General features: G+C 29.9%; 2 protein-coding genes across 6 annotated transcripts; one reads left to right on the top strand and one right to left on the bottom strand.

Moving 5' to 3' along the window:
- Positions 1–52: 52 nt before the first annotated feature.
- LOC114185555 (rop guanine nucleotide exchange factor 7-like) lies at positions 53–3,421 on the bottom strand. 5 transcript variants are annotated; one of them, XM_028073358.1, is made up of 8 exons: positions 3,144–3,418; positions 2,617–3,071; positions 2,190–2,306; positions 1,847–2,001; positions 1,671–1,745; positions 1,298–1,588; positions 851–1,204; positions 53–738 (listed from the first exon to the last, which is right to left on the bottom strand). In XM_028073358.1, exons 1-8 carry the CDS (start codon positions 3,236–3,238, stop codon positions 235–237), a joined length of 2,046 nt encoding a protein of 681 aa, XP_027929159.1. In that variant the 5' UTR covers positions 3,239–3,418; the 3' UTR covers positions 53–234. The 5 variants fall into 5 exon arrangements, with proteins under 5 accessions (XP_027929159.1, XP_027929160.1, XP_027929161.1 ...); XM_028073359.1 differs by having other exon boundaries at positions 3,158–3,320; XM_028073360.1 differs by having other exon boundaries at positions 2,617–3,083; positions 3,158–3,317.
- Positions 3,422–13,319: 9,898 nt separating this feature from the next.
- Positions 13,320–14,472, top strand: LOC114183411 (probable glutathione S-transferase). Its single transcript, XM_028070423.1, has 2 exons — positions 13,320–13,781; positions 13,966–14,472. The coding sequence occupies exons 1-2, from the start codon at positions 13,461–13,463 to the stop codon at positions 14,320–14,322; spliced, it is 678 nt and encodes a 225-aa protein (XP_027926224.1). The 5' UTR covers positions 13,320–13,460; the 3' UTR covers positions 14,323–14,472.
- The last annotated feature ends 13,188 nt before the right edge of the window (positions 14,473–27,660 follow it).

Below are 27,660 nucleotides of genomic sequence, written 5' to 3'. Positions count from 1 at the left end.
TTCTTTTTTATACCCTTCACAGTGGTTTAGTGAAGTTGATTTAGTCGGAAAATGACACAAAAGATCCCTCTTTGAGGCACCACATCGCTGCCAGAAGTAAATAACAAAACACTACCCACTCTTTACTGTGTTGAATCCTTCTACATGTTTCATATACATACAAATGATACAGAGATGAGAAAAAATAAAAAAAGAACAGTTGAAAAATGCTTTAGCTATGAAAGATCAATAGCCTCACACATGCCATTTCCGGTCAAGGATACTTGGGCTGGCACCACCTTCTGTACTGGACTCCACATCAGTTTCACATGCTGCCACTTCTTCATCAACTCTATTTGATTCTGAAACTTGTTTCTCAGTTGAACTGCCACTGTTCTTCCCTTTTGGATCAATGCTAAGAAAGTCAGTCAAAGATTTCTTCGCACCTGCCCCTCTTTGATGGAGGTTGTTGTCCTTGTTGAGTGGAGACTTCCCTCCCTTGGAAGGACTAATATGTGATGGAGAAAGGGCTGGTGTGCCTAAAGCTGATTTGTAGGGTGTGCTGGGGACAGGTACCGAGTATGGAACTGATATTCTCTGCTTGTGAGTTACTACACCAACTTTTGAGAGTGAAGAGATTTGATCTGAATGTTTGGTCAAGTCGTCCACATAGAGCACATCATCAATCCGTGCTACCAAGTTAAATGCCAAACTCTCCAACACTCTAGAGTAGCTCTCCAAAATGGCTTTTCCAACATCCTACACATAAACAGATTTGAAGGATTCAGAATATGGACAAGACATTCAAGAAACAAAGACTAAGGTCTTTATTGTTCATGCATAGAAAAAAAAAATAATGAATGTAATAAACCTTGTTGTATTGGATTTTGCTCGTGTCCAAGGTTGTTTGAGGCAGACCAGGAAAACGCTGCTTCAAGGAAAGCAAGAGGCTTTCTGCTCTCTCTGCAAACAAATCCCTCTTGTCTGCATCAACCATGAGATCCTTGACCATTTCCCATGATGATCTTGAACTAGACCTGGCACTGATTGCAGGCTTGGAGTTGGTCTTCTTGCGCCAGATATACATTGAAGCCTCGGCTCGGTTCGCAATCTCTATAGCTTGATGCTCAGAAGATAAATCAAGGCAAGCCAGCAAGCACTCGGGAGAAAAATGATCTGATGTGATATAACGATGTATAACATCCCCCAAGCTTAGTCTAGCAGTCTGCAATGTACTTAGTTGTTTCATTTTCTGTTTTCATGTTTGAAAATTTTGAATAGATAGAGATCATTTTTATCATTCATATATTAATAATACCTTTGGAAGAGATTCAAAATAGGAGTCAGGAATGTCCATTTCTGCTATAGTGATGCTGTTAATGGCCATTGCAGCCTTTAATATCTGGTTTGTGCAATCACGTTTGTGCTGCAACTGCTTCCTTGAGTTTTGATGGAGACCACAGGGAGGGACTCGTGGCACAGGAAGCCACCATTTCTCCTCCTGCCGCTTAAGTGCTTGTCGGAATGATGATACACCATCAGCATCTGGAGCTAGAACCCCCTGGTCTACATACCAGAACTCTGTATTCACAAAACTATCTAGAATTTCCTGTGAAAACACCAGAATTTAGAATGGACTATTTCTTGAAACTGGACTAGTGATGTGGATTTTTCAATGCTCTAGAACTTACAAGAAGCATGTTATCCAATTTGCGCAGGGCTGGAAGATTGACATAGAGATCTGAGCGCGGTCGACAAGTCATGACCTGATTCACATTTCATAAACATTGTTGTTAACTATCATAGTTATCTACCTCTCTACATCAAGCAATGCTAGTAAAAAATAAAGGTATTTGTATAGTTGTACCTCAAGCTTGCTTCCATCTGGAAATGTCTGCCAATTAGGTGTGAATTCAACTATATGATCACTGACAGAAAGAAACCACTCTATCTCCCTTCGCCACATTGCTTTCTTCTCTGAACGCAGGGGTTCTAACCTCCAAAGTTGCCCAAAGAGAGTAGCTATATATATATATATATATATATATATATATATATATATATATATATATATATATATATATATATATTCAACGAGCCATCACAATCAATGCAGGAATATCAATCAATAAAATCACCATAACCAACTTTCCCCAATTAATACTAAACAAAAACCAAATGAAAACGCAATAACAATTTACTTCACTTACCACATAGATTGGTTATGGCATTTGAGATGGCCAAGGCTGTAGGGACCCCATTTCCACAACCTGACATATCTTCTCCAAGTAACAATTTTGCAAACCTCTCCTTCATCATCTCAATCTCTACATGCGAGAATCAAAATTAAATCATGAAGTATAGAACTTATCATAGTGAAATCATAGATGTTCAAAGGATAAAATGTACATTAGGTCTATCAGAATATGGTCAAATTTGGTTTTAGCCTCTACATTTCATAAATGATAGTTTATGTTCTTCTGTTTTTTGAGATGTACTGAATTGCATCCGTGGTTTTAAAAATAAGAACAAAACTATTGGTTTTAAAACAGAGAAATTAAAATAAATTTAACCAAACCCCCATAGTCCAAAAATACATTTTACAGAAACAAGAGACTTTGTGCATAAAATGAATACCTGGTAAGGCTGTAACTTGTTTCTTAAACTCCTTATTCTCCAAAACCGAGTGCTTCTTCTCTCCATCTTCACTGCCATGAGGACTGGCACAATCTGATGCAGCAATTTCCTGAACCGTCCAACCCACCGAAGGTGGTGAAGACGAGTCCTCGGTGCTACTCCTACTGTTCTCCTCATGAGTGGTCTCGGATGACAGAAAATCTGAGCTGAAACTGCTCTCACGACCCTTTTCTTCAATCAAATCAGCAAAAGTTCCTCTCTTACCACCATTTTCACTTCCTTTACCCTCTTCAACAACCTCATTCTTCTCAACTAAACTCAAACCCTCCATTGCAGCAGCTTTCCCTTCAACAAAACCAGACGAAGAAGAAGAAGAAGCATAGAGGACAGAGTTGTTAATCACCATGCCATGGTACTGAATCCTCCTCAAGCAAAACCCTTGTGACAGTTGAACTCTGAAACACAAACTTCTAAGAGATTTAGACACCCAGAAGACCAGAATGGAAAAGGGGTTAGGATTAGTGGACCTTCTGAGCCTCACCAATGGGGCACAATGCTTCTGGTGCTGTTGTTGCGTCTGTTTTTGTTCTCTCACTTCTTGTTGGGTGATAGTACTATCCATAAGTTGTTAACTTAAACCATGTCTCGTGTCTGGTAGTGTGATGAGAAGAGAGAGAAAGATATGTGCACAAACACAAATTGTGGGCTACCTTTGATTGCTTACTTATATGTCAAGGGTGAACCTAGGCATCATTACTATGGTTTTGTCCCAAACACATCAAGTGTGAGATATGAGACAAAAATCCGTGTTCACCTCATTTCATAGATTTTCTGTGGAATGTAAAAAAAGTACAAAAAATGGTATAATTTATAGGTTAAAACTTTCTTTTGAAATGTGAAAATTTATAGTAATGCACTTGTACTATAGTTCTTCTTCATGCATTCGCCATTAAGACAAGTTACCCCACAGTAATATTCCTCTGCATCTCTCCACTGATGTGACAGGATTCTCAGCTTCATACACACACCTTACAGCTAGCTAACAAATAATATATATTTACATAAGCAAAAGAAAAAAAGAAATTAATTTCACATTGATTAAGGGAAACAGTTACATTCATTATCTCTGCAACAAAGAACCTACAAATTCATAACTCAAATCAAACTATTCCAAACGATCTTTAGTTTTAGTTTTACTGGTCCATGTTTGTTAAGCTTTTGCTTAAAGTAAGAATACAAAATCAAAAGGGTATTAATTAATGTCAATGTTTTGAAAAATATAATAAAAAATGTCATGGGAAATCGTGTAAACCACGGATCTGGCTATGATGACCAAATTTGTGATTCATTGTTGATAACTCTTGACTAACTCATTAATTACCCCTTAAAAAACTAAAACATTAATTAAACCAGTTAATTAGTCATCCTCATTTTAAAATTAGTAGCTACTATTGCAGATTAGGGTAATGTCTTCACTTTGTAATGCCTACGCTCCAACATGCTCCTCCTTCCTTCAATTGCCCTCAACAAATTGTGTCCTGAAATCACACTTTTGGACACTAGTTTCGGTAATAAAAGGGGTGTTCAATTAAATGTGAATATGCAAGAAAATTGAATTCTCTTCAAGCACAGTTAAAAGTAAAAAAAAAAGGAGAAGAATTTGAAATTGTTTGGCTCCTAGTTGGAAGGATTAGAAAGTCATTTGGCAAAAGTGATACACCCTTAAAGAAATGCCTCCTATAATTTTGAGGTTCCAAAAGAAATATTATCAAACTCACAAGAGGGTACATTGGTAAAAATGCTTAATTAGGGTTTAGGGCCGTTGGGCTATGCTATTATTTTGTATTTTTCTCCCTTAATCTCCATGATTTTTCTCTTGGGTGGAAATATTTTGTTTTTATATCTCATTCACGTTACGGCACAAATGAGCACTATTATATTTGGGTTGTGAAATTGACATAATTGTAATTTGCAAACATAAGAAAATGTTTGGTTTGTGACCAATACTTTGGTGTGGTTCTAAAGAATATTAAAAGAAAAAAACAGTCAAATCATGCAAACACACAAAAAGGGCACAAACTAAAATAAGAAAAATTGTTTATAAATCCAAGTGAAAAGGACGTAAGTTTATTAAGTGAGTTTGTGGTTGAGATCTAATCTAATCAAATCATGATTATGACAATAATGTCATTCAATTACTTATTTTCTTACTTCCCTTTCAAGGCTTTTCCTAGTATCAAAACTAACATACATAGTTTTCTGATTTTCTCATGATGCTGGTTGTTCCAACAGAATTTGCAAAGGAAAAATGGAAAGAGATCCCACCAACGGCTACCAACTACCAAACGTTTGAAAACCTTTGAGAGGGAACAATAAAACTTAAGCCTCAAGAATTTTGAGATAGCATTAAAGCTACCCTTATTTACTTTCTTGCTTTTCCCTTTTGTCCATTTTCCTTCTTTTATTTACAAGTTCCCAAAGTCATCATATATTTAGATTATTCCTTCTTTTAATTTGAACCCACTTCAGTTCAAGTTTTGAATAAAAGGAAAAAGATTTGGTTTTCATTTCTTGCTTCTTCTGCCCAATAGTTTGTGCTTTTGGTTCTCTATTAAATATGCATACGCTCAATGGCGTGAAAAGGCACCAACAATTAAAGACTAAATGGCTATTTCTATCTTTTCAAATTTGAAATTTGAATAGGAAAGAAAAAAGTTATGAGCCAAACTCATACATTTGTCATAAAATCTGAAATTTATCTTTTTTACACGTATGATTCATTAAAGAATTGAACATGTTATGATGAAGATTCAAGAGATTCACCAAAATGTAAGTCACAACCTAATCTAAAGAAATTGATGATGATGAAAAATACAGCCACTTGTGCTACAGGGAATCAGAAAGCAGATAAAAATAAAAATAAAAAGTTAAAAGTAATAAATATAAAAGATAGGAAAAGAAATAAACACTAATCAACATTATATCAGATAGAATGTATCACTCAAACGAATATATTGGATTTAGTAGATGTTTCTATTGTTTACCCCTTAAGGCCCAAAGTTCTTTTAGGCCCACTGGACAATGTAGTATCGAAAAGGCCATGGCTATTAATATACAGTAGTAGAGGTCCTTATAAAATTTTCACCTTTCAATTCTAGTTTGTACAAATATCTTTATTCTTCAATTTTAGTCCTTAAGTTTTGTAATTCTCATGTTTTAATCCTTAATTTATTTTCTTTTTATCTCATTTTAGTTATTTTCAGAAAATATGATCTTTTCTTTATTCATTAATTTGATCATATACAATCGTTCGAACTATTATTTATGAATTATATAAAGATGAAAGGGAACCACATTACTTGAAAATTCTTCTGCCGTGGCACTCTTTCCTTTACTATTTACCACCACACTGTACACCTTAATTACACAGATAGCATGATTTTTAAAATAGGATACAATTGGTATATAGGAACCGGATTCTGACCTGTTTTTGTTATTCCACACCGGAATACCACTCAAAATTTGGTTTGTTTTTTTTTTTTTTTTAAAATAAAGAAGAAAAAAATAAGGAAAACAAAAATTAAGATGGGAAATTATTGTAATAATATTTTTGGGTATTGTAATTTTTTGAAAAATTAAATTTGAGAAATATATCTTTATTTACTAAAATTAAATTTGAGAAATATATATTTATTTACTAAAATTAAATTACTTAACAATAATTTTGGTGTAGAAAGTTAGAAACATAGAAATAAAATAATAACACGATTATAGTTTAAATTTGATGAAAAAAATTTGAAGTTATGGGTATTTAAATTAAAGTTAATAATTAGGAAAAATTTTAGTTAGTGATTGTAAAACCCCATTTTCTGTGTTAAAGTGTTGAGCGAGCGTTGGTAAAAAGGCCTAAGGGCAGGCCATCTTGTTTTTCAGGATCCCCTTAACTGCCCACATGCTTCCCATTCTGTCTCATCCACCAAAAACAATTCTCACTATTTCTCTTAGTACTGAAGTAGGAGCGGTTAGGACAGCTGCCAGTGGCGGAACTTGGACTAAAATTGTAAGGGGGCCAAATTAGATTTGTTATATATAATTTTTTTTAGAAGAAAAACTATTCATTTTTTTCTCTTCATTTCCTCTTTTTATAACAAACACATATAATAGTAGAATTCAAAAAAATATTACTATCATTTGCTATTATATCATGATACTAATTCGTGAATACCATTTTAGATCAAGCATTCGTATCTCATCAATTTGATTTGGTGGTATTGTCAAATTTGATGTCGTTTTTTCCAGATCACGTTCTATTGAATTGTTAAATTCATTATATGTAACTCTGATAACTTTAGAGATTTGTTTTATATTGTCTTAAATTCTTGGTTCTTATTAAATTTCTCAAGCTTAGTTAACGTAAATGTATTTCTTTTTCATCTTCATCACAAACCTTCCTCTTTGAAAAAAAGGAATCAATTTTTTTTACTTTTTATCATAATCTTTCTAATATAAATTTATCACCTCTTACCTATTTAGAATAAATAAAATTTATATTCACAAATCACAATTATCACAATGCAAAACATAATAAAACTCATACTACTTTAATTAAATAAGCAATACTGTATAAATTCAAAACTTAAAAAAAAATACCATAGGTAGCGAAAAACACAAAATCCCTAAATTTCATAATTAAGGATTATAATAATTTAGGAAAAATTATAATTAGGGTTCATACCAATTTCATAAAAGAATCCCTAAAATCATAATTAGGGGTTATATTAATTTAGGATAAACTTAATTTGGAAGAAACATCCTAAAAAGAATCATAAACTAACATACATAAATCATAATAAGATACTAACTTTGATTTGTGATAGATCATGCAAGAATGTATACATGAATCTCAATATATGTGTTTCCAACCTCTATTTTCCAACCTTTGTATTTATCTTTCTTCACAGACTTTCATGATAATTTACATGATGGAAAGATCTTATAGTCAGAAAAAAATCCTAATCTCTTTTATAAATTAATGTCTCTATTAAAATTTTTTATTTTTTATTTTATTATAATTTTTCATAATATAATTTTAATATAAATAATATATAATATAATTTTAAAAAATATATAAATATATATAAAAAATATTCAAAAAAAAATGGGGGAGCCACGGCTCCCCCTTGTCACGTCCTAGGTCCGCCAGTGACAGCTGCAAAATCCCCCTTCCAATTAGCGGAAACCATCTTTCACCACGTAAGTTGAGCTCTAAAACTTTATCCCTTTGTTCTTCTCTGTTTGGTAGCTCTAGTTCCACGTGAGTCTCATTTCGTGGTCCCATTCTTATCTCCCATGGTTCTGTTTTACAGCTTCTTAAATCTGCTCCAAGTCCTGGTGCTTCTCTCTTAAGGGTTTCTTGAGTTAGTTCTCAGCTTTGAGGTAAAGGAAGCTAGGGTTTAAAGTTTTTTATGCTTATTGCATGTTTTTTTCTAGTTTTAAATCATGTTTATGATGTTTGCTCGCTGTTGTGGTTGCTTAGAAATGGTTGAAATGTTGTTTGGTACTGCTTTTCTGGTTTGCATGCATGAGCAGGGAAGAGCATTGTTATTTTTGCCCAAGCGAGCAACTCTCGCCTAAGTGAAATTAGCAAGAAGTTCATCCCAGGTTCTGCTCGAGTTGTCGCTCAGGCGACGAACTCCAGTTTTGAGCAAGAGTAATCTCGCTCAAGCGAGAACTCGCGAACCCTTATAATGCCCTCTGATTTCAATCTCGTTTAAGCGAGAGCTTTTCGCTTGAGCAAAAGGTTCCTGTCGCCTGAGGGAGAGCTCCTTAGCTTGAGCGAGATTGACAACATAGTTGTTTGAATGCTTGTATGCTCCCATGATTGATTTGTTTACCCTTTTAAAGCATGAAGTATGATGTCAATGTTTTATGCAATGTGGTTGTGTTTTGTTTTTAGTTTTTGTTGTTTGGGATTTGGGAGTTTTTACACTGAAATCAATGAAAATCTGCCAGTTTAGCTTAAGTGAGAAATTTTAGCTTAAGCGAGATCAATCTAGCTTAAACGAGAATTTCTAGCTAAAGCGAGATCAGTCTAGCTTAAGCAAAAATTTCTAGCTTATGTGATATCAGTCTAGCTTAAGCGAGAATTTCTAGCTTAAGCGAGATCAGTCTAGCTTAAGCGAGAATTTCTAGCTTAAGCAAGACCAGTCTAGCTTATGCGAGATCAGTCTAGCTTATGCGAGATCAGCCTAGCTCAAGCGAAAATTGCTGCAGAATTTTAATTCCTTACTTTAACTTGTGGATTGATTCAATTACTCTTAAAGGCATGAATTTGTGATTGTGTATGTTTCATGTGATATTGACTTGCTTGGTATGAAATGAAATAAGAATGGGTTGGTTGGTTGGTGGTGCATTGGCATGAGATTATGATGCTTGAGATAACATGTGGAATGTTGTTGATGAAAGAGTTTCATGGGAAACTTTTGGTGATGGTGTGGTTAGTGTATACCTTGATATAGGAGATGTCTAGATTAAAGAAGGTATCCTGAACTCTAATAATCATTCACACTCATATAGAGTAGAATGATTTATGTGGTGAGAGTGGCAGGAGGTTCTAGTCTTAGGACGTATTGGGCCTAAGACATTAGAGGATTAACCCTGGAGTGTGGTTGGGTGATAACCCCTTGTGTCTAAACTCTACAGAGTTTAGAAACTAGCATGGGCGCATACTTCTGTTAGAATTTTATATCAAAAGTATAATCTAGATATTTGAGTTAGAAGATCTTGCATTTGTTTGCTATCACATGGTTTGGGTACTTACTGCTTTGTATGTTTATAACCTGATTTAACATTTACTCGTGCAATAATATGATTACAAATCTTTTACTTTAGCTTACCCTTTTTGTTTGGTGTTAGTTTATTTGTTCGACTTTTCGTTTTTGCCATGATCACCAAATCCTTGGTGTGAGCAGATATATGAAAATTTCTAGAGATCGTTCAGATGGTGGTGACGCTGCTTTCCAGTTTAGGGGTGTTAGTTATGACTCTCTTTTGAGGCATTGATACCTAGGTAGTTTCTTGCTCAGTGAGCGATCTTTTTGCTAATTGTTTCTTTTAATTCCTGCTAGAGGTATTCTTGTGCTTTTGGATACTCCTTTCAATATACTATGAATAACTGAAATGGTTGATTCTTATATAATTTTTGTTGGTATTTTATTTTATGCTATAAACATATCACATTTTATTTATTAAATTTATTTTACTAAATTGGGACGTTATAGTTATAAATTTATTTAGGAATAGATGTTTAGTAAAAGAAAAGAGAAGAATAAAATGATTTATGCAAATTGATTTGAAAAATTTGAGTTATATTTGAGAAATATTTTTATTTATTAATATTAAAATTTAGTCTCTGTTTTAAAAAATTTGATACAATCAAGTTCTGTTTGTTAGTGGTATAATAATAGTGTTAAAGGGGTGTCGTGTCACGTGTCAATTTTGGATTTTTAAATTTTTTTTTGAATTTTCTTTAAAAAATAAAAATTTGTCACGTGTCACGCTGATGTCGTGTCACATGGCAGAGAGTGATGTGGTAGTGACAATGTCACGTGCCATTATTATGCCAAGTGTCATTTTCTCATTCTCAATTTGGTCCATGTATCTTAATTTTTATCTCAATTTAATCCCAATTTTTGTAAAAATTGCACAATTTCGTCCCTCTCGAAATTGAAACAAAAATTAATTTTTATATAAATGTTATACAAATATTTTTATTAAATTTGATATTTTTATTCGAATTGATATTTTTTTATATATTTTTAACATAACTAAGTTTATTTAAATTTGTGTTTCACATTCAACTTTACTTAAAATTATTTTCAAATTTTAAATTTATTTGTTTTTAAATGTTTCATAAACTAGTTAAAATTATTTTTAAAACTTTTATAATTGTTATTTTTACACCAACTCAAACAATTGGATAGAAATTATTGAACTTTACACATTTTAAAAATATACAATTATTTGAAATATAAATTCAAATAAAAAAACAATATTAAAGTATGATGTAAAAAAAATCAGTATAATTTATGATTTTTTTTATTAACATTATTTTCTATTAACAACTTTAAAACATTTTTAAGTAAAATTCAATGTAAAATATAAATTTAAATAAACTTAATTTTGTTAAAAATATTTACTTGAAATATCATTTTTGGATAGAAATATTTGTGTACCTTTATATAGAAATTAAATTTGGGAAGGGACAAAGTTGTTCCATTTTTACAAAAATTGAGACTAAATTGAGACAAAAGTTAAAATACAAAGACCAAATGGAGAATTAAAGAATGAGAAAATGACACCTAACATAATAATGACATGTGGCATTGTCACTACCACATCACATTATCACTGCCTCGTGGCATGATATTAGCATGACACGTGGCAAATTTTAAAATTAAAAAATAAATAAAAAATTTCAAAAAATTCAAGAACTGACATGTGACACACATTTAACGTTGTTACTGTACTACTAACAGAAAAAACTTGATTGTATCGAATTTTCCAAAATAAGAACCAAATTGAGATAAAAAAACTAGAATGATCAAATCGATATTTTGCTAAAAAATAGGGAGCAAAGACATAATTAAAATTTTTTTAAATAATTTATCATGGCTTGAAAAGAAAAAAAAAGAAAGATTTTACGAAGAATTTATTAAAATTTATCGTAAAAAACTTTGTAAAAATATCAAAATCTTTATATTAATCTGTTAAACAAACATAAGATAAAAAATATCGTAAAACACACACTCCACTCTTCTTTTTATCTTTATCTTTTTTATAATGAAAGAATAATCTTAAGAAACCGTCATAACGAGTATGATTTGGTATATAAAATTATAAATATTAAGTTTTGCTCTCATAGCATATCCCTCCAAAACTCCATAATAGATGTTGACTTGTTGGTTCAACCCACAACCACAAATTCCATTTACAAAATTGTTACATCAGCAATTCAAGTGTCATTACTATCTGACCCAACTAGTAAATCAGGAAAAGAAAAAAATTGTTTTGAATTCACACTTGCAGTTTTTTCTCCTCGAATCAGTGCTGGCCTCATTCATGTGTCAAAAGTGAAAAATCCATTCACAAAATTCATAATAGTCAACAAATAAAGGAAGAACCATGCAACCATGTTCACAACAAACATTCAAACTTGTTACATCTTTATCAAATCTAACTTGCAAGAAAAGTAAGGGAATTTAGTGCAAAAGTTGAAATTTACCAAATTCGTTTTTCATTTTTCTTTTAGGTTTCTCTTCTTAAATATTTAATTAAATAAATAATTAAACATTTTAGCTGTCATTTTTTTTTTTCATTTGACATGATTCTAATGATAAATGATTATTACGGTAATCTTGAACCATGCATACATTTTTTTAACACGTTCACTTTCAATTAATAAAAATGTATTTTAATAGGAAAAGAAACGAAATCTATTTTACCGTATTTTAAATGCCATTATGTCAACAGGGCAGAGAAATAATTGTCTGGATTTTCAGAGTAGGTTAACAATATAAATAAATGACGTGGTACGAAAAATCGTCAATCGATTTGAAAGAGCATATTTTTCTTCATCCAGATTTTTTTCAAACTTCCATTTTCTATAAAGGGCGAGGTGAGATAAAATATAATATTGGAAACAAATTTAAGAACATAATTCTTTTTCCTAAATGAAAAAGAAAAAAAACCTTAAAATAACTTACAATCACAGATTTTTTAATTTGAAAGATGTTTTTTTACTGAATAATTTGGAATATGTATTTAAGTTTAAAAAAAACCAAATGATTTTACTTTAATTTTCAAAGTAACATTTTTTAATAGAAAAAGTCTATTTAATATATGACCAATTTTAAAGATTTATTCTACGTCATGTTTTCAGCATATTTTTTTTTAATATTTTTGTTACAAAAACGTTGTTCCATTTTATTTATTATTTTTTAAATTTCAAACTAACATATTTTTTAAATATATTATTAATTTAATTAATTCAGAGAAAAACAATATATATATATATATATATATATATATAATAGCAGATAAATATATATTGAATTTAAAATGTCAAAAGTGAATATAACAATTAACTCACTAAAATTAAATTAGAGAAATAGAAAAAATATATAATTTTATTTATTTTGTTAAGAAAATCGATACAGACTACCATAAAGAAACAGAATAGATATCTTACAAAATATTCTGTTCTAATTATATTTAAATTTATTTGTTTTCAAGAAATAGTTAGTGATTATTATTTATAGTATTCAATTAATCACTAAATTGATTAACGTTCAAATAAAATGTATAACATTGAATTAATTACTAAAAGGATGTAAAGAAAATTTACATATATGCTTACCGACGAGTGGACTAGATTTCAACTTTCTGGGATACCTGGCTTACGTAATCTCTTTCGTATTTATTTTGACATTGGGCAATATGAATCTTGATGATGGTGAAGGTTCTTTTCTAGATCCTTCTCATCTTCAATGTTCATGCTTTCACATGCAGCACCCATCAATTACTTCGGCGGCGCCATCCACATTCAATGTAAATTCTCAATTTCTGACTGAATCACGTTACGATTTTTTCATAAATAATAATAATAATTTTAGTACGGTCAATAATTGTTTGATATTTCTGTATTCTGTATTTGATGAGGTTTGCGCTGAATAGTTCTGGGTGGCTCTATAAAAGGAAAAGAGCTCAAGATTATAGATCACAGACAAACAAACAAATAAAAAGCTCTGTATTGAATTGAGTGAAGGTTAGAGGTGCCACAAACAATGGCTACAAATCAAGAAGAGGTGAAGCTTTTGGGAGTTATGGGAAGCCCTTTCGTGTGTAGGGTGCATATTGCTCTCAAATTCAAAGGCGTTGAATACAAATTTTTGGAAGAAAATTTGGGCAACAAGAGTGAATTGCTTCTGAAATACAACCCAGTTCACAAGAAGGTTCCAGTCCTTGTTCACGGTGAGAAATCCGTTTCAGAGTCCCTTGTGATTGTTGAGTACATCGATGAGACGTGGAAGAACAACCCCATCTTGCCTTCGGATCCTTACCAGAGAGCCTTGACTCGTTTCTGGGCCAAATTCATTGACGACAAGGTAACCCATCTTTTCCTTTCTAAGTTAATGATCTGAAAGGTAAAATCGTAATCACATTTTGGGGATTTCAAAATTTTTGAACCATGTTTGTTTGTTTGTATGTGAGTGAAACTAAACTCTGTTTGTGCCAGCCAAGTATTTGATGAAATGATTAGCTGATGAATAATGTGGTGTGTGAAATCAGGTTGTGGGAGCTGCATGGAAATCTGTTTTCAGTGTTGATGAGAAAGAGAGGGAGAAGAATGTGCAAGAGGCATTGGAGGGTCTGAAGTTTCTTGAGGATGAGATAAAGGGGAAGAAGTTTTTTGGAGGAGAGGAGATTGGGTTGGTGGATATTGGTGGTGTGTTCATAGCGTTTTGGATTCCAATTATTCAGGAAATAGCAGGGTTGCAGTTATTCAACAGTGAGAAATTTCCTAATCTCTACAAATGGAGCCAAGAGTTGACGAAGCACTCTGTTGTGAAGGAAGCTCTTCCTCCTAGAGAACCACTGTTTGCCTTCTTCAAAGGCCGCTATGAAAACCTCATTGCCTCAGCATAGATTGATTTTAGGAATAATATTGTGTGGACAACTTCTCTATCAATAATATTTTGTTGTTTCGATTTCATGTAAAATTGATAACATTTCTGATGTGTCTTGTTGTCAAACTATTTCTACGTAATAAAATTTATTGTTATTTTTACGTTTTCATTCTGGGAATGACTCTTGGGCTCTTCCTTCCGAAAATCCACTCCTGATAAATTAATTTTTTGTGTAAAGTTCTTATGTTATATATTTTGGAATTTTATGAAATAAAACGAATAACACAGAGAATAGAGAGTAATAGATAAGAGTAGAAATAATAAAGAATAGAGAGCAACTCATCTGTGTATTATTACGGATAGAAAGAGTCTTATTATATATACAACATATAATTCATCAAGAAAACCAATCAACTTAGTTAATATAAATATTTAGTAATGAATCATATGAGTATCAATCATATGAGTAGATGTATCAAATTAATGGACAATCATTTAATTCATAACATGGTCAACTTAATTTAATATTATATAAATAAAAATTCTAAGATTAACTATATTTAATTAATAAGTTATTCATACTATAATAATATATAAATACTATTAAAAATTACATTTAATATAGTTTTCATAATTAAAAAAAAACATGCTAAAATTTTGAAATTATTAATTATTTTTATTAATCTTAAAAATATATAATAATGTTTTATATATTTTAAAATTATGTTAATATAAAATGAATGAAAATATTTATAATATAAAAAAATGTAATTATTAATTATTAATATTTCATTTGGACTTTTTGGTATTATTAAAAAATTTTAAAATTACAATTACAATTAAGAATAATAAAAATAATAATTGATATTTATTTAGCATCATCCTAACATTAATAATAATGGATTTTATCATAATTTTATGTAAGTTATTCAAAAGTTTACTATTTTAATAATGTGTATAGACTATCAAATTTATTAGTAGTTTATAATGTGTATAATCTTTATTAAATAATAATATACACCAATATTTTTAAGTTAATATTTTAAAATAAATGTATATATTTGGTTATATATATATATATATATATATATATATATATATATATATATATATATATATATATCGATATAGATATAATATGCAAATAATGTTATGAATATAAAATTTAGGTTAAAAATAAATATTGTCGATTATAATATGTAGTATAATCAATTTTATGAGATATTTATCAAGATCTTTTGTTATTCAAAATAAATTTTATATTTAAGTAAATAATAATAATAATAATAATAATAATAATAAACCTCACATGAATTATGTGGGCTCATATGTTGGTATGTTCCATAATTTGGAAACAGATCACTAGAAGTAGCAACTTCAATTTGAAAATCTCTCCAGTAAAGATATTGAATATAAGTAGGGTTGAAGTGGGTGTTATAATATTTGTTACAAATAAATTTAACATCAGATTATCAGAGTTTAATGGAAAAAAACACAATCCAGTGTAGTGAAGGCGTCATGTACTCGAGCTGTTTATCAAGAATTTGGCTGGATGCTTGTTTAAATATTTTTAATGAACTAAATAAATTCAATTTGTGGATTCTTCTAATGGGATTAGAACCAATTTATTTTTATCTAAGTTAGAGTGTTTGATTTAGAATTCGATGATCAATTCACTTTATTTGTAATCCATCTATATTTTGTGAAATCCCTTAATTAAATCATCATTTCTCTCTCTCTCTAAGCATTCAGAAACACAAATTCCACTCTTCTTCTCTGCTCTCAAATTCTCTTCTTCTGTTTCTCCATTTGCTTAATTCCCTCACCAATTCCTTGCATTCTCTTACCAGATTCTGGAAGATCAGACTCAACGAAACCCTCTGGTGCTTCATCCTTCAGCTCCCTTCCTCCTCGGTAGGTTCCACTTTCCGTTGTAGTTCAATTTCAGCTTGAGTCCATCTGGTTGTCTTTGAATTCTGGGTGTAATTATGAGATTCCCTCTTCTCTATGTCTTGGTGATGAAATTCTAGGTTAATTTGAGACCTCTGCCTTCTTGGTGCCCATTTCAAACTCCACCAAGCTCAAATCTTAGCAAAAGAGGTAAGGGAAGCTAACCTTCACTTAAATTTCGAGTAATTAGGATCCTTGTATGTTTGGATGAGATGATTCTTAGCTTAATTTCCTTTTTGAACGGCCTGTGGTGTGTAATTGGATTGTGGTGTGAATTTCGTAACATTGCATGTGAAGAACAGTGTGGAAAACCTGATAATTTCATCCAGGCGAGTGGCTCTACTTTTCTTTTAATTTTGTTTTGTAAATACTTCTTCGAATAATTTTTGAGTTTTTCTCCTTCACAATCATCTCCTTACTCTTTAAGTGCATCTCCTTAACTTGTCATTTCTCAATATTATTTGTAACAATCTCTTTTGATTTTTACCAGCTCGAGTTTTTTTCTCTATACTCATATTCTTTATAATAACAAGGTTTAATTAGTCGGATGATACCCACCTTTATTTATATCTGTCAATTTGATACCCGCTTTTAAAAAAGTGTCAATTGAGTCCCAATTTTTAAAAAGATGTCTCAATTAGGTCTTTTTTAGCAAAAAATTATTAACATCATTAACGGTTTTGATATTTAAAATGACTTACAAAATTAAGTATTGATATTTATATTAAAATTGAGTAGTAAAAGTCATGAATTAAGTTAACGACTTTAGTATTTTTTGTCTGAAAAATATCTGATTAAGACACTTTTTCAAAAATTGAGACTAGATTAACACATTTTTAAAAGTGCATACCAAACTTATATATCTAAATAAAAATAGTTATTATCCGACTAATTAAACATAATAACAATAAACAATAATGCAGCATAGTATATTATCTAAGATAAGAGTGAATATTATCTGTTTATAGAGATGAATTTGATTATTTCCATTGCTTTGAAGGCGGCTTTGATAAATGTTTTGCATCATTGTACAAAAGCAGTTATAACACAGTATTCCGGTTCATTTTGATACGTATATTCTTTAAAGTATATTTTAAAATTCAGTTTATTTTAGAAAAAAATATAATAAAAAGCATGTATTTCGGCTAATTAATACAAAAAGTTTTTAATCGAAAACTTATCAAAATTTATGATATACGACCTTTTAGAATTTATTGCACAGTTAAAAAAAGTTATCCTTGATTAAATAAAAAGATTTTATCTTTAATTCATAAATTCATTTTCTTTTAAAATAGTATATTATTATTTTGATATCTATCAAAAATTTTACACACATTATATATTTATTATTTAATCTTATTATTTACAAATACAAAAATTAATTATTTTTTAAAAATTAGAATATTTACGAATACTCTTAATCTCTATGTCTTAAATTCAATCTTAAACAAAAAAATAATAACTGTACGAATATTTGATTTTGTTTTGAAATTAAAATTTAGTTTCTAAATTTATGTGTGAGTGTGACAAGTTATTTAACTTTTAATCTTTATTAAGTTTGTATGATATGGTACACTTGACGTATTTATATATACTGACAAAATTGTTAATGGTTGAAATTAAGTTTGGGGTATAACTTTGTTTAATAATAAAATTAAGAAAAAATCTTGTTTAAAAATATTTCTGCAAATATTTAATAAAAATATCAATTTTAGTAAGAATATCATCATAAGATTTATATAAAAAGTAAATTGAGTATCAATTTAAAGAGGGATAAGATTGCTTCCTTTTTATAAAAATTGAGACTAAATTGAAACTATAAACAAATATAGAAATCAAATTAAATTAAAAAAAAAGAAATTGACATGTGGCGTTAATTTTAACATTGTTTGGTCAAAATTAATAGACAAAGACCAAATTGAATCATTTTAAAAAAAAAACAAGAATCAAATTGAGATAACAAAAAATTAGAGATCAATTTGACACTACTTAATAAATATAAGGACAAAAAAATAATTTAACCTAATAATTTATAATTTTTTATGTTATCAATATTTAATATATATAATTTTATTTTAAATTTATACAATATCAATCATCGTATATTTATTATATTTTTAAAAGTTATTTTATTATTTTTAAAATAAAAATATCAAGATATCGTATACACATCGTATTCTATATACAAAAGATATAGAAATCATGAACCGAGAGTAGTATTGGTGTGAAAAGCTCAAGAAAGTAGGGTATAAAAGAAGGTGGAATAAACAGTTGAGGGAAGGCTGATTAGACAGAAAGATGTAAGAGGAAAAGGGCATCAAATAAGAGAGAGAAAAAGAGAAAGTATTTGGAAACGACAAAAGAAAAAATAAACAAAAAGAGACAATAATCTCAGCTGCATAAATCACGTTTATACTCCGTTTGACCTGTAAAAGTGAGAAGGGATAGGTAAAACAAAAATAATTAATAAAAACAGATAAAAAATAAAATAAAAATTATAGAAATTTAATTAAAAATAACAAAGAAAAAAATAAGAAGGAGAAAGAGACGAAGATAATAGTAAAAAAATACTAATAAAAGCAATTTACCTTTCAATTATTTTATATTTTTCATTAATTAAGTTCAATGAAGTTCATTTTAGTTTTGTTCTATTTCCAGTTTTCACTTTCTCTCCCGAGTTCTTCAAATATGAAAAATCCTTAATTTGTTTAGTAGAAATAATTATTATTTTGTGAAGATTTTTGGAGATTGATTTGTAAGAATCAATCTAATTAATTGATGTGATTTGTTGATATCTATAGGAAAAGTTTGAATGAGATAATGAAATGGAGAAAAGTAGAAAGTGATAGGTTTGTAATGATTATAGAGTAAATTATAAGTTTATTTCTATATTCAATATTTATTATTTAAAATAATTCTATTTATTAGAGTTTTTTTCTTTATAAATATTATTGAACAATGATAAATAATACTCTTAAATAAGTAATAATTTTAGGAGATAATTTCTTTACCTTTTAACTGACTTTCTATAACAAAAAATTATACTTTAAAAATACACTCAAGAAAATTTTAAATTATAATAAAAATAACTTACCAATATTCATTAATTTATTAAAACCAAGTACATATATAAATAAACTATTTACTCATATCCCATCAACTCAAACCATCCCATTTTTATTCACTTTATCTTTAAATTTGGTTGTTTATGATGAATTTGATTCGGTAAGTATGGTTGTTTTGATTTGTATGGTTTCTTCTTGAAAGTATGGTTATTTTGATTTGTATGGTTTGTTCTTGAATTTGTGTGACAGGAAGAATATAGAATCTGATAAGTTGAGCAAATTGGTATAAATTTTCATATTTGAAACTGTTTTGAACGATTGATCAAGTCCAAGTTCACTTAAAATCCTATAATGCATTTGTTCTCAACTAATACAACACTAAGCGATATCAAAGTGGCACCAAGTGCTAGCTTACAATGCAAGCCTAGGAGCAATTTGGCTTCAAGGTGCTGAGTGATAGATTGTACTGCTGAGCGCCACTTTTTGTGAATGGTTGAGTGTTGAGCGGCGCCAAGGTGATGTATGTTGAGCGTCACTTTTGTAAGGAGAATGGTGCTAAGCGTCGTCGTTGAGCGCTAGTTTTCTTTGTTGGTCCTATTTTGCTCTTTATTTGTTGTGATGGTTCTGGTTGGATGAGTTTATTTTGTTTATTGTTTTAATGATTGATAAGTGATATGAGAATGATGTTGTAAGCATATGAAATGATGATGTTTAAGGAGTTTCAAGGGAAATTCTTTGTGATACTAATTTTAATGTATGCCTTGACATATAAGATGTCAGTAAGGAGGTATCCTGAACTCTAATAATTATTCACACTTAAAAAGAGTAGAATGAGTTATATGGTGAGAATCATAAGAGATCCTAATATTTGATTTGTTTGGGTCTTAGGTGCTAAAGGGATTAACCTTGTGTGTGATTAGGTGATAACCCCTTGAGACTAGACTCCGTAGAGTTTAGAACCATCACAAGTGCACGCCTTTAGTAAATTTTAAATCAAGGACATCTATTCAGATAATTGAGTTTAATGTCAACTGCTTTGTGTGCATATACATATATAGGACTGGGCAAAATTAACTTAACTGTACTGTATTTAAATTAACTGTACTATTTTAAACTAAAAATAACTGAACTATTAATAATAAAATTAAACTGTACTACTTTTAAGTTAAAGTTTAAATTACTGTACTGGAAACAATTAACTGTTTAGACCAGTACAGTGGACTGTAGTTAGATGGCTCTCTCCTCTTTCCACTTAAAAGACTCCTTTCGGTCCTGAATTTCTAAATCCCACGGCCCACACTCCATCACGCATCCATCTTAATCGCATGCTCACTCACTGATGCATTTTCTCCTCCGCTCTCTCTCTCTATATATACCAACACTTTTCCTTTTTATTTACCTAAATAATATATTTAATTATTTATTTATATAATAATACACGCAAAAAAGAATAATCACTTCTGCTTCAACTTCTTTCTTTATATACCCAACCTGTATAATATATTCATATTAATCCTTTTTTTCTTTCTTTATACTCACAATTTAAATCTATTATATTTATTAATGAAGCAGGATTTACGTGTTCATTCTTTTTCTTTTTAAATTTTAATTCATAAAATATGTTATTGTAATAATTGAGAAATTACGATAAATATATTTTGTTAAGATTTGATGATTCAAACCAGTAATAATATATTTTGACTCAAGTTTATTTTATTATTATTATATATATACAATATATACTTTAAGGCATAATCACATAAATTAGTACTGGTATGGTTTTCATGATTTGAAATCAAATTAATAAAACCAGAATATATTTTGATTCAGATTAACTAATAATACTCATTGGATGGAAAATGCAATTTAGAATAACATATATAATTACTTTATCTGTATTAAGTAATAAATATTTTATTTGATTTGGATGTTTAAAAATGGTTTAATTATTTTTATTTGAAACTTATTTTATTATTCTTTTATCATAAATGATATTTTCCATTTTTCAATACTAAAAGAACTATAGTTAATAAGAGGAACACCTTTCTCTATACTTTTTAATGAGGATCCTAAAGAGCTTGATGAATTTGAGCAAGGTGAGTTTATATGAAAACTTTATATACTTTTTAGTTGATACTTTATATGAAAGCCTAAAATATATATTTTTTTTGTAGATATAACTTCTCAAGACGAAGTGGGACCTTCAAGTGCAATTTATTTAAATGATTGAAGATGTATTAAGATGTATTAATATTTTGATGTTGTTTATGGGAGAACCTACCGGAGAACCTATGTATTAAGATGTATAAATATTTTGATTTTGGTGTATTGAAGTATGAGACATATTTCAAGTATTATTTCCTAAGCACTTTTAAATTATAAACTTTATATTATTATTGCGTATTACAATCATATGTAATTAGTGCAATTCGGTTCAAAATAATGTAATTCAATTAAAAAATAGTGCAATTCAGTTCAAAATCAATGCAATTCGGTTCAAAAATAGTACAATTCGGTTCAAAAATAATGAAGTTTATTCAAAATCAGTGCAATTTGATTCAAAAACGGTTCAAAAATAGTGTAGTTAAGTTAAAAATGAGTGCAGTTCAATTCAAGAATAGTGCAGTTCAGTTAGAAAATAATGCAGTTCAGTTCTGATATAGTGCAGTTCATAAAACAGTTCAGTTTATAACAGTTCAGTACAATTCATACTATAGTGCAGTGCAGTTCAGTACATTGCAATTCAGTCCAATTTATTTTTCAGAAAAACAGTTCAGTTCAGTTCGTTTGAACTGTTTTTCAGTTCAGTGCAGTTCATACGAACTGTGTTTTAGTTCAGTGCAGTTTTTGGTAGTTCAGTGCAGTTTGGTTTATTTTGCCCAGCCCTATACATATATATTCTATCTATGTTGGTGTGAAATTGACAAGATTTACTATTTTAGAATAACTTTTTTTTTACACTAGTTTACCTTGTTGTGTGTTTTTGTGTTTTTTCGTCTATTTCTTTTGCAGGTTTAAAGTCACTTCTAGAGGATAAAGAACTATAGTTAGAGTAATGGAAGGTCTCTGAAAGTTTTAGTAGTGGTTAGTTTTTGTACAAAACTTGTTGGTTTAGTTGATTGTATAAATATTATATTTTTATAGTCCTATTTTATAAGACTGTATTAATATATTTTATTAACTGAATTACTTGTTTTGAATAATATGATAAAATGTTTTATTTTATTAATTTTAAACTACTAAAATAGAATATTATAAAGACTATTTATATTAAATTATGAGTTTTCTCTTCTTAGTGGTCCAAAATAATTGTCGGAATTAGATATTCAAAAACTAAATTTCAGAATTTGTTTTTATGAAAGCAGTTTTAAAATATTTTAGAAGTATACTAATATAAAGTTAATAAAATTTAAAATATTAATTTGATAATTTAAATTAATAGTAAAAATTATATTAGAATTAATTATTTACTATGATTAATTTAAATAATGCTTTAAAATTTATTATTAATAATAACTTTATAATATTTTGAATTTTTGAAGTAAGTTTTATTAAGGTTAAAATACGTTTTTGTCCCAATTTTCGACAAGTTTTTTTAAATAAGTCCTAATTTTGGTTGTGTTCAAATAGGTCCCAATTTTCGTCAATTTTGTTCAATTGGGTCTTTTTTTGCTAACACCGTTTAAATCATTAATGGCTATGAACAATGATTGCCACGTTTCACTACTGCCACATGTTACTTTGTGGTTTTTTTGAATTTTGTTATTTTTATTTTTATTTTTTTGAATTTTTTTAAATGTACACGTGTCAACCTAGTAGCGTGTCACATGTAACTTCGTGGTTTTTTTTGAATTTTTTTTTATTTTTTGAATTTTTTTTTTAAATTTTAAATGTTCATGTCTCAACCTAGTAGCGTGCCACATGTCAAAGTCAATGTTCTATATTCAATTTGGTTCATATATTTGTTATTTTTGTTCAATTTAGTCCCAATTTTTGTTAACATTAACCAATTTGATCCCTATCGAAGATGTGACCAAATTTAATTTTTATATCAAAGTTATAATGATGTGAATTTTAATATATTATATCAAAATATTTAGTAAAAAATGTGAATTTTAATATAAAAATTAAATTTGGTTTCAATTTGGAGAGGGACCAAATTGGTTAATGTTAACAAAAATTGGAACTAAATTGAACAAAAATAACAAATATAGGGATCAAATTGAATATAGAACATTGACTTTGACACGTGGCATACTCCTGGGTTGACATGTGGACATTTAAAAAAATTAAAAATAAATAAATAAAAAGTTCATAAAAAAATTTAAAAAAATCATGAAGTGTCACGTGGCACGTTACTGGATTGACACGTGTACATTTTAAAAAAAATAAAAATAAAAATAAAAAATTCAAAAAAACCACGAAGTGACACGTGGCAGTCATTATTCATGGCCGTTAATGATTTAAACGGTGTTAGCAAAAAAAGACTCAATTGAGCAAAATTGATGAAAATTGGGACCAATTTGAACACAAAATCAAAATTATGACTTATTTAAAAAAACTTGACGAAAATGGAGACAAAAAAGATATTTTAACCTTTTATTAAAGCATTTGATTAAAAAGTCTCTTTAAAGTCACATTTCATTATACAAAGTTTAATTTATCTTTTGTTCCTTGAGTAGTGTATGTGTCACTCAACGTTAATGTTATAGTGTTGATAATGAAATGTTAATAAGTTTGTGCGTAAAAGTTGAAGAAAAAAAAAGGATTTCAAGAAAAGTTAGTCAATGTAAAACATTTATAGGCCTTTGTCATACTTTGTCATATTGTATTAATGTTAATTTTGATTTTATTTTACTTTAATTATTTGTTTAGTATTCGCGTCAATTAACGTGATAGTATGATTTGTGTACTAATAATATGTGTCTAAAAGTTAATAAGGAAATGAATTATATATTTGTTGTTTATCTAAGAAATAACTTAAAAAGTAACAAATTTTGAATTATTTTCATAAATATTTTTATATTTAGTTTTACATTTAATTTTTAAAATGTTTATTATTTACATTAAACACACACACACACATATATATATATATATATATATATATATATATATATATATTACTTATTATTTTGCTAAATTTTAATTAATTATACCGGTTATATATATAAAACAAATAAGTTAATAGTAAGGGATAATTACTTTAAAGAAAGAAAAAAATAATTTTTAACAGAGTAAATTAAATTATGATTCACAAAACACAAATTAGAATCAAAATGTAACATAATACTAGTTTAATTATATGACACGTGATAAATGAATGCCCTTCACATAAAATATTGATAGTAACTCCTAATTACGCCTTATAATACACTAATCTAATTAGTGATCCTCTAATCCCATGTGATGTCCTGACGGATTCCCTAATCCCTCCGATCTTAATAAAGACTTATATTATTGACGCAGTAAGCTTGACTTGTATGCAAGTTATTTTCATCTTTATTTGACTTTTTAGTTATTGTTATATCTTTATTAATCTTATTTGATTTTTGTTTACATTTGCATAGCCTCTTTGACATGTTTGGCATTGAAAAAAAAATTATGTTTGAGACTTCTGTCAATTTATTTAGAGTTTAAGGATTGTTTTGAAGTTTTTTATTATTATATTCTATCATGTTTGTTTGAATTTTGGTTGTTTTCATAAAGTTGTGTTCATTATATTTTTCGTTCTGTTTGAGGATAAAAGATATCACGTTCAACTTTAAGAACAAACCCTAAACATTTTGTTTATCAAGTTCTTTTATGGTTACCCATGTGTTTTATTATTTTCAAAATCATATTTCTTGTTCTCAGTCTTCATTCCAAAAGGTTGTGGTATACCGAAAGACATACTTTTTATATTTTGTTATTTTTACATTTTACATTTTTTATTCATTTCTAATAATTTTTATTTATTTGTTCAGGTTACCTGTAAGTATTATGATGAGATTTGTGTCCAAGGTTTACGATTGGGTACTATGATATTAGTATTGACTTATTCTTGTTTTGATTAATCATTTATGATTAATATGTGAAGTTGAGTATTTAAAATTGATGAGAAAAGAATTATGTTAATATTAATGTTTCTGTTAATATCAATGTACTGTGTTTCACATATATTATTGATATGCTTTAATCATAGTCTTTTGACGAACAAATTTGGAGTCTTTTATAACTTCTCTATGGTTTGTTTTTTTTTTGTTTTTTGGCTACCTATGAGATGATATTTGTGTTCACTCCAAGCTCTAGGAATTGATGACTTAAAATATGGTAATATTTAAATTTTTTTGTATTCATTGCCTATCTTTAGATCCATTAATATTTTTCATTTAAATTTGTACACACTTTAGTTTATTTATTTAAAATTGTGTATGCATTTAAACTTTTGGGAGCTATTTGATTCTAAGAATGTTTTATTCGTGTAAGGCCCCATTTCTTTTCTGCCCTAAAGTTAGTGGGTTGCCCTACAGTATTGGGTCTAAAGGCCGGCCCATAGGATAAAAGCTTTCATGTTGTCCTAATCCCACACTCACTTTCATTCTCACAGATCCAGCCGTCAACCCTTTCTCCCTCTCACGAAAAGCTTTGCTAGGGTTTGCCCTAAGGTCCCCTTCCTTCAAGCTCAAACGCAGTTCCTACTCACGTAAGTCGTCCCTTGGCTCATGCTTCTATTTTCATGGTCTATGTTTGCTGTTATTGTTAGGGTTTAGTAATAACCCGCCTCCTTTCTTCTGTTTTACCGTCCATTCCAGCTGCTGACCACCCTAAGGACAGTTTGGTTTCCTGTGTGCGTGTCGGAGCGTCCCGCTAACTTGACTTCCACGTACGGGAAGTTAGGGTTCCAGTCTTTTGGTGTTGTTTTGGCTGTTCCTGAGTTATTCACTGATTTCATGGATAAAACCTTCGATTTGTTGTGATTGAATGCCTTGTATGCTTGGTTAGTTCGAAAAGTAATGGCTGTTGCAGGTGAAACAGTGGCGTGACCTGTTAATCTTGCCCAAGCGAGCTAGTCTCGCCTAAGCGAGACAAACATGGATTCGCCCAAAACAGTTTGCGCGAAGGGTCGCCCAGGCGACCCGCTCGAATTTTGAGCGAGCAGACATCTCGCCCAGGCGAGAGGGGTCTCGCCTAAGCGAGATCCCGCATTGGTTTCTGGATGCCTTTCGAGCCCTCGCCTAGGCGAAGGGGGGGTTCGCCTGAGCGAGCTCGCCTCGCCTGAGTGAGACCCCTCAGCCTGAGCGAGGTGCTGGGCGAGACAGTGCTGGGATTGAATGTCTGTTTGTTCCTGAATGATCTGTTTTGGTTGAGTATGATTGTATGATGAGTGATATGTATATAATGGAGCATGAGGTATGTTTGGTATGATTCATGAATTGCGTATGACGGGTCGGGTATGATATTGGCATGTGAAATGAATGAGTGGTTTGGAACTAAAGGAACACGTGATTAATATGAGATGAGGCCTTAGATTTCATGGGGTGGTGATGATCAGAAGTATGGATTCGAAATATGATGCGTATGAGGAGTTAATCTCAGGGGTTGGTATGGAAATGTAAATATGATTTCACGTTCATTTATTTCTGAGCTATGAATGTTGGTCCGTGTCAGCGCATAAATTCCTAGGGGTCTCTAGGTGAGACCTCTGGGGTCGCGCTTCAGTGGTCGGGACGTAATTCCATGGCTCCTTTTAGTGGGTGTCCATGGTGGTGCCCCATCTGTATAACTAAGTAAGGATTCAAGGTAAGGACTGTATCCTGACACTCTAAGGGGCCAGTTAGTCTCACTTAGAGCGGACTGACTCCTGTGGTGAGAGTAGCAGGAGGCCTGAAATTCATTAAGGGCTAACCTTGTGGTGCGGGAGATTTGATTCATTGTAAAACTTGTAACACATAGCTTGGGGATGAGCAGCTCAGGTTCGAGCAGAGGTATACACCACAAGTGCAAGCATCCGCTGAATCCGACTAAGTTATACATATCCGGATGAGTCGAGTTGAGTCGTAGTGTATTGAATGAAGAGTCATAACATGCTTGATTATTATATGGATATGAGATGATGATAATGTATTTGACTATATGATGAATATGTGTTGGCTCTAGCTTACCCGTTTTGTTGTATGGTTGTATTGTATGTGGCTGTTCTTTCTTGCGATGATCATCAATTTGATTGATGGGAGCAGATGGGCGAGGTTCTCGTGGCCAATAAGGGAATGGTGATTACGCTGTTTAGCCATCTGGGCTGGATTTGTCTTCATGTTTTCTTTAGGGCTAAGGCCTATGTATCGTTTCATGTATCTCTACTT

The sequence above is a fragment of the Vigna unguiculata genome, chromosome 5, assembly GCF_004118075.2.
Source record: "Vigna unguiculata cultivar IT97K-499-35 chromosome 5, ASM411807v1, whole genome shotgun sequence".
NCBI lineage: Eukaryota > Viridiplantae > Streptophyta > Magnoliopsida > Fabales > Fabaceae > Vigna > Vigna unguiculata.
Note: the sequence above shows the minus strand (reverse complement) of the source record. Positions and strands in the feature narration are given on the sequence as shown.

Excerpts from the sequence above, each read along its gene's own strand:
- LOC114185555 (XM_028073356.1), bottom strand. The coding sequence starts at position 3,238 with ATGGATAGTACTATCACCCAACAAGAAGTGAGAGAACAAAAACAGACG. Across the intron at positions 1,589-1,670 it reads AATTGGATAACATGCTTCTT|GAAATTCTAGATAGTTTTGT; the intron begins GTAAGTTCTAGA and ends GTGTTTTCACAG. Across the intron at positions 1,205-1,297 it reads ATTTTGAATCTCTTCCAAAG|ACTGCTAGACTAAGCTTGGG; the intron begins GTATTATTAATA and ends AGTACATTGCAG.
- LOC114183411 (XM_028070423.1), top strand. The coding sequence starts at position 13,461 with ATGGCTACAAATCAAGAAGAGGTGAAGCTTTTGGGAGTTATGGGAAGC. Across the intron at positions 13,782-13,965 it reads CCAAATTCATTGACGACAAG|GTTGTGGGAGCTGCATGGAA; the intron begins GTAACCCATCTT and ends GTGTGAAATCAG.